Source organism: Octodon degus, unplaced genomic scaffold (genome assembly GCF_000260255.1).
Source record: "Octodon degus isolate 3935 unplaced genomic scaffold, OctDeg1.0 scaffold00046, whole genome shotgun sequence".
Taxonomy (NCBI): domain Eukaryota; kingdom Metazoa; phylum Chordata; class Mammalia; order Rodentia; family Octodontidae; genus Octodon; species Octodon degus.
The window spans coordinates 12,595,602-12,603,236 of record NW_004524622.1 but is presented as its reverse complement, the minus strand read 5'-3'; the positions used below and the strand labels follow the sequence as shown (position 1 = coordinate 12,603,236).

The following is a 7,635-nucleotide window of genomic DNA, read 5'->3' as shown; positions in this document are numbered from 1 at the left end:
GCTAAGATGGCACATACAGAACAGGATGGTGGCCCTTTGGTCAGGTTATAACAGGGCGTAGGCAGGAGAAGGTGTGCAGTGCTCAGCTGCTTTGTGCTCACTGCATCACACATTTCGGAGGCAGCACCTGCAAGCTATTGTTATTATATTCAATAATGAACTTGTGACACTGGCACTAAAGGTGAAGGTGTGTTTTGAAGGTGAGCTGTCCTTCAAAACATAGGATTCAGCTCTTTAGTGTGCCTCAGCGCCTCCTCATAGCACAGCAAGGCCTTATTCATGTCCCCTTTCAATTTGTGGACCCACCCAAGAAGGCCAAGGCTTTCTACAATGTGAACTTTCTTTTGAACTCGTCTGTTAGCCAATTTCTCCAGAGCATTTAGAAGTTTATCCCGGGCAAAGGACATTCCTTCTACTTTGAGACCTTTTAAATAATGGGTGATGGCCTTTTCCTCAGATTTCATGTGCCATTCTTGGAAACGACCGTAGCGGAAATGCAGCTCTTGCTGGAGGTGATCTACAACATTCTCCATGCGGAACACTCTCTGAAAGTTTTCTTCTGCTTCTCCATACTGACGTATATTTGCATACACTTCAGCCAGATTAATATAAGCCATCTCAAATGTGGGCCTGTCGGATATAGTTGTTTGAAACTCACCTATAGCCAATTGAGCCAATTTGTCAATAATTTCTCTCTCCTCCCTGGTTCTTGCCCCCTTCATTTGGAACATCTTTGCCTTGTGGCAAAGCCCAATCTGGTGATGCAGGTAGGCAGAGTTGGGTGATGCCTGCAAGGCCAGCGTGTAGAGTCGAAGAGCCTCGTCCACACAACCTTTTCTTCTGTAAAACTTGGCTGCATATGGAAAGACATCGGCCCAGAAAGCCTTGCAGCTCAGGGCTTCTTCAATGTACTTTTCTCCCTCAGCTTCCTTTCCTTTATCCTGAAGCTTCAGGGCAAGGAGAACCTTGAGATATCCATCTTCAGGATTTAGTCTCAAGGCCTTCCTCAGGGGTTCTAGGGAGGCTGCACTGCTGTCACAATCTTGGCGAAAGACGACAATAGCATACCCAGCATTAAATTCAGGGTTTTCGGGCTCTGCTTTCAGGGCCTTTTCAAAGCAGGCCTCAGCCCGCTTGTAATTCTGTCCTCCACACTTCAGCAAGGCCCATCCTTCCTCACAGTCCACCTCAGGGCACGCCATCTGAAAGCGGAATGGACTCGCCAGCTTCTTGCAAGTGCTCTCTACCTTGTCCAGGTACATCCTGGCATCTGCCAACCTACCCAGGTGGTAACACACCCAGGCATAGTTGCTCCAGGTCACCAGGCTTTTCGTGTCAGACTGGTCAGCGTGTTCTTTCTGGATCAAGCTTTCAGCATCTTCCAGGCTCTGTAGAGCTTTGTCGTTGTGGCCCTTGAGGTGTTCCACATAGGCCTGCAGGTTGTACATTGGCACTTTGTTTGTATCTGAATTCTCAATGTGTTCCAAGACTCTGCTTTCTAAATCAGGTATTTCAGCCTCTTCAATTGCTAGTTCCCACGTAAAGTGGCATTTCAGCTGAGCCAGGCAGTCCTTGACCTGGTGTTCCTCAGTTGTCCCACTATGAAAAAACATGCAGATTTGTTATATGATGAGCAAAACCTCGTTTTTTAAATAATCTTTGTACTTCATGAGCATCTCACACATAGATTTTCCTTCGAGTCTTTTTAAAGTAATATTTATTGAACAGTGAACGTAGGTTCTTAAACCCTCCATCAGTGATCATTCCCACTGCCGATGCACAACAGCTGACCCTCCCAATTTAAAGGGAAGTTTTAGCAAAGTTCATGTGTGGGAGGAATTCAATCATTAAGCTGCGTGCAATGCGTGAATCTCACGGCAGAGGGCGCTGCGAGCAAAGCTGCTTAGCTCAGGACAGCTGGGGAGCCTCTCAGGGGAGCCAGGCCAGAAAAGAAGGGGCAAGAAGGAAATTGTACTGGGGGAAAAATTAAAATATAGCTTCAAAATTGGGCCATCTTACTCACCCTGCCTTGACTACACAGCTTCAGGTCACATAAAACAAAATAACAACTACTATTAAACTCCTTTAAAAAAATTTTTCGAGCCCTACCTGACCAACTGCACATGCGCTACACAAATACCCTGTCTTGCTAGCTTGCTTCAAGGAAGGACCCTCAACTCGGAGCAGACCAGCTCTGCCAAGGTGGCATTAATCCTGCCTGCTTGCCTAGTAACCTGACTTGTCTCATGATAAATGGCCCCTGCACTTAAATCCTGTCCCGGACACATCTGCCTGACACGGTAGGACTAAATATGTAAAACCAGTTACCAACATTGACTTTCTACTTGCTGCTTACAGAATGCAGGTAGTTGTGTGTTGCTTAGCCAGTGTTCATGATTTGAACCCAAGTCCCACCAGCCCAGCGGGATTCCTAAAAGGTACCTTATAATTCTCTAGTGTAAAGCATTTTCTTTCCTTTTTTTTTTAAAATTAATTAATTACTTTGTGTGTGTGTGTGTGTGTGTGTGTGTGTGTGTGTGTGGCCAGCTCAGCCCACCAAAGGACGGGGCTGGCTGGCATATGGTGCTGGGGGATTGAACTGTGGTCCCTGTGCTTTGCTAAGCTTGTTCTAAGTAGGTGCTTTAGACCACTGAGCCATCTCACCAGCCCCCGTGTAAAGCATTTTCCAACCAGTTTGATACAGTTTCTGCAACAAAATCACCTTTTTCAAGTCTCATTTGTAAAATGGGTATAATAATAGTACTCAGTATACTGGCCCTAAAAGAAAGAAATATATGTAGAATATGTGAGACATGATACATGCGGAAGACCTTTCTAATTTAATAATAATACAAAAAACCAAGATGAATGTGATAGGTTCTGACCATAGTATGAATTGCTGAATTATTATGATGCTCATCTAACAAGGCTGAAACCATTAAAACAACAGCTCATCTTCCCAGAGACCAACCCCCCCCCCTTCTTCTCCAACTCAGCCCAGGGTGCAATTCCCTTTCACCTTTCCTTCCACCTCAGGGAAGGCCCCAGTCAGCTCCTCAGGTATATCTAAACCTCCCCCTCAAACTCCACCCCTGGGAAAAGGCCATAAAAGCCTCTGCCTCTCTTTGTTCCAATCCAGAGAATTCCTCATCTCCCCCAAATTCTCTCTGCATCCTCCAAGAAAATAAAGCCCCTGTCCCTTGATAATAAAGCCCCTTTCCCTTTTCCTTCTGTCTGTTTCTCTGCTGCAACACCATTAAAAACCTATCATTTTTGGGGGCTGTGACCCTTGGTCAGTGAGCTGCCAGCTTTGAGCTCCCTCAGCGAACCGCCTTCGATTTCTGCTTTTGCCTCTGCTGCCAGCTGTTGCTAGCTTATGTCCAACACCTACCGGCCAATCTCAGTCTTCACTCGTGAGCCCAAATGTATGGGGGTCTTGCCCATCCTTCCTCTGTTCTCATCTTGAAAATCATGTGCTCACATCAGGACACCCCACCCATCTTCCTCAGCTATCTGGTCCCTGGTTTCCTAGTTTTTCTAGTGATGACTGGGAAGTGTTTATACCGCCCCCCCCCCATACTCAATCCACGCTAAGAAGCGATGCTGGGCTTTTGCCCTAATCTTTGGGTCCTTTTAATTCAGTCACAATGGCAAATGCTCCTTCCCAGCACCCAAAAGACATCTTTATTTGACTTTAAACAAAGAAGTACATGCAGGAAACATGGACATCTTCATAAAATGAGAGTGCACTCAAATATATATTTTGGCCAGGTTAAATTATGATGACATTTCTTAAGTTTATAATTATGAGAGACTAGTATATACTTATCTGTTTTAGGCCATTTTGTAAACAGCTGTTGCTTTTTTGATTTGAGCTCTAAAATATAGACTTAAAAGCATGCTTTCTCTTGAATTACCAGCTTGTCTAAGTGATATCAAAATTAATTTAAAATTAAATAAAAATCATAAAATGGGGAAAGAGTGGTGGAAAGGACTCTTGATTGATGAATGGATGGTGGCCAACCTTTGTTCATCAATAGAGACCCCAATAATCTCCTTAAAAGACACCCCCATAATTTGGTCATTGGTTAAAAGGCAAAATTTTTCAAAAATTAAAATAAGGTTTTCTCATAAAAGATGCTCAATATATTAAAGATATCCATGCCTTCCAAATGTACTGTATGCTATGATATAAATTTTGTTTCGGATATAAATATATGCCTGTCTCTTATACTCCAGGTATTTATAATAAGAGGTCAAGGCAACATGAGGCCATCAGCCAAATGATAATTTTCTAACTAAAACTTACAAGCTATGTATCCTATGTATGTTTAGAGATGCTGAAACAAAATGCGGGTTTTGTAGTACTGTTATGCTACACTGACATGTAGCACTATCGATGTCAAATGCTCTCTACAAAATTATATAACTGTTGTCAATTAACTTTTTATAGGGATTTAACTGCTAAAATGCCCATGGTCGATAAGAAATAATAGTTCTCTGGTTACACTTTATACTTCAAGGTACTATTGCTCCCAACTAAGTATACTAATATAGACCCAGATTCTACTAAAAAAGACAAAACATTGTTATTAATTCCTATTTTATGTCCCTATCTGGTCCTGACATTCATGCGAAACTAAAAAGATATATCTGGGCCTCAAGCCCCACAGAGGGAAATATTACTTAATCTAATTTTCTGTGTCTTCAATAATAGAGACCAAAGTTAACTACACACTCTATCAACTTTTGGCTGCAACACTCAGGACTCCTATCAAAGCACGACCTTGACAAGGTAATGCTGAGCCTAAGCAATGCTGCCATCCAAGCCAAGTGCAGAGAAGAGGGACACTGGGCATGAGCCTGCCCCAGCCTGCAGCCATCACCAGGACATCCACAAGCTTGAGGGTCAAGGGAAATGCGACAGCCCTGTCCACCAGAGAACAGGTAAGTCATCCAGTTCCCTGCCCTGACAGGAAACCTCACTATGGCCAGATCCATATACTTGACCTGCTTGGTCTTGTCCCTGAAGGAACACAGACCTTAGGTTCCATGGCCTATATCAAGGCACCTTTGTCAAGAGTCCTGAGTCTCACTGGACATCCCAGGTTAAAAAAAAACAAAAAAAAAACACTTTTCCTATTGACATGGAGACAACATATAGTGCTCTTCCTGAGGTCTGAAATTGTTGTATTAGCTCTACAGTTTCCCTAGTAGATGTTGATGGCCGATCTACATGACCCCTTCAGATAGATCCATTCTGTGCTACCTTCAGACACTGTTCTTCAATCATAATTTCCTTGTGATCCCAACATGTCCCATACCTGTCATGGGGAGAGACTTCCTCCAAAAAACCCACTTCTCTCTCACCTCTCTCTCCCTCCACAGTGTACATCCTACAAACCCAAACTCAATGTACAACCTGCTCCTACCTCCCTCTTTCTTTGTCAACCATATACTCTGAGACAATTCCAGTCTCACTCGTGCCACATATGCTGTTCCTAGACTAGTGTGCCTCAGGGATCCCACAGTGTTTCCCTACATTCTTCAATACCAGGTAGCCCTCAAACCTCATGAGACTCAAGCCCATCATTCTCTGCCTCCTTACCAATAGTGTTCTTAAAACTGTCCACTTGCCATATAGTACCCTCATTCTTCCTGTACTCAAACCCAATGGCTCCTATCATTTACTTCAAGATCTCAGAATTATGAATAATGTGCTTACTCCTTTTCACCCAGTAGTGCCAAACCTCTATACTATGCTCCCTCATATCCCTCCTTCCACTACTCACTTTAGTGTCCTAGACCTTCAAGATGCCTTCTTCACCATTCTCTTACACCCAGATTACCAGGACCTCTTTGCCTTCTCACAGACTGATCCAGACACTCTCCAATCTCAACAGCTCAGGTAGACAGTCCTGCCTCAAGGGTTCAGAGACAGTCCTCACTTCTTTAGCCAAACCCTTGCTGCTGATCTCAAACCCAGCCTGCTCCTTCAATACATTGACAACCTCCTCCTTTGCTCTCCCTCTCATGCCCTGACCCTAAAACACACAGCTACTCTTCTCAATTTTCTGTTAGAATGAGGTTACAGGGTGTCTCCCTCCAAAGCTCAGATAGCTTCACCAAAAGTCAAATATCTAAGACTCTCCTTCACTCCCACTACTCGTGCAATCATTGCTGAACACAACGCCCTTCTTCAGGACCTTCAGGTGCCCACCACAAAACAGCAAGTTCTCTCCTTCCTTGGTTTGGCTAATTTCTTCTTCCCCTGGATTCCCAACTTTGCATCCCTATCACAGCCTCTGTATAAGACATCAAAATGTTCCTAGTTATAGCCGCTTAACCCTGCTGCTCCCATACATTCCTCCTTCCACAAGCTACAACAGGCTCCCCTAAGGGCCCAGCTCTCACTGTACCTAACCCAACTCAGCCTTTTACCCTACACATCACCTCAGGGACACAATGCAGTGGGTGTTTTAGGACATAAAAAGGGACCATCCTTTGCGGCAGTACCCTACCTTTCTAAACAACTGGACAACACAGCTCACAGATAGACTCTGTGTCTCCACACACAATAGCAGCCACACTAACAGAGCTAAAAAGTTCACTTTAAGACAATCTATCACAGTCCACCCACCCATCACCTTGGAGAGCTCATCTCACATGAGACAATTCCAGCCCTAATGACTCCTCATATATAACACATCCACATAATGTTCACAGAGGCTCCTTCTATCACTGTTTCCACTTCTAGCCCTCCCAATCCCGCCACCTTCTTCTATACCTCTGACAAGGCCCCTCCATACAGTTGAGTCGAGATCCTATAGATGACCCCGACTCCCTTTCCTCACATTGATATCAAAAACTAAAGGTAGATACTCCTCTTCAACATGGTCATGGTAAAATGACACATTCAGTTTATAGACATGTCCCCCTTGCTTCTCCTTTTGTGTCATTTAATCATGATGACATGTACTCATAAAATGCTGTTTTATCAAGCTTTTTCCAAGGTTTTGTCAGTCTCAGATGGGAGCTGTCCCTAACAATAAACTTCTAGTCCTACCTGAGACACCTGGCACTAACCTCTACATCACTGTGAACCATCATCCTGTCAACTCCCCTCACCACCAAGACACTGCCTCAGTTCAGCAGGAAGTAGTCTAAGAGACATGTCACCCCTTTTATAACAACCAAAAGATGGGAATGGCAGGTTATGGCTCTAATATGAATTGCTGAATTACTATGCTGGTCATCTAACATGGCTGACGCCTTTAAAATATCAGCTTATCTTCCCATAGACCACGTCCCCTCTTCTTCTCCAACTCAGCACAGGGTACAATTTCACCTTACCTGCCACCTCAGGGAAGACCCTAGTCAGCTCTTCAGGTATATCTAAACATCCCCCTCAAACTCCACCATTAGCAATAGTCCACAAAAGCCTCAGCCTCTCTTTGTTCCAATCCAGAGAATTCCTCATCTTCCCCTAATTCTCAATGTGTTCTCCAAGATAATAAATCCCCTTTCCCTTTATAATAAAACTCCTAGGAGCTGGGGAGACGGCTCAGTAGAATAAGCACTTACCTGGCAAGTGCAAGGGCCTGAGTTCAATCCCTGGCTCCACCAAAAAAAAAA

The 7,635-nt window shown here is 44.1% G+C and overlaps 1 protein-coding gene across 2 annotated transcripts in view; it reads right to left on the bottom strand.

The window, feature by feature from the left end:
* Nucleotides 1-212: 212 nt before the first annotated feature.
* The window catches only part of LOC101570939 (interferon-induced protein with tetratricopeptide repeats 1B-like), a 75,478-nt gene continuing 68,055 nt past the window's right edge, over nt 213-7,635 (bottom strand). For both annotated transcript variants that reach the window (XM_004632106.2, XM_023716181.1), the window contains exon 2: nt 213-1,599. In XM_004632106.2, coding sequence (XP_004632163.2) covers nt 213-1,599 — 1,387 coding nt within the window. The remainder of the gene's footprint in view (nt 1,600-7,635) is intronic.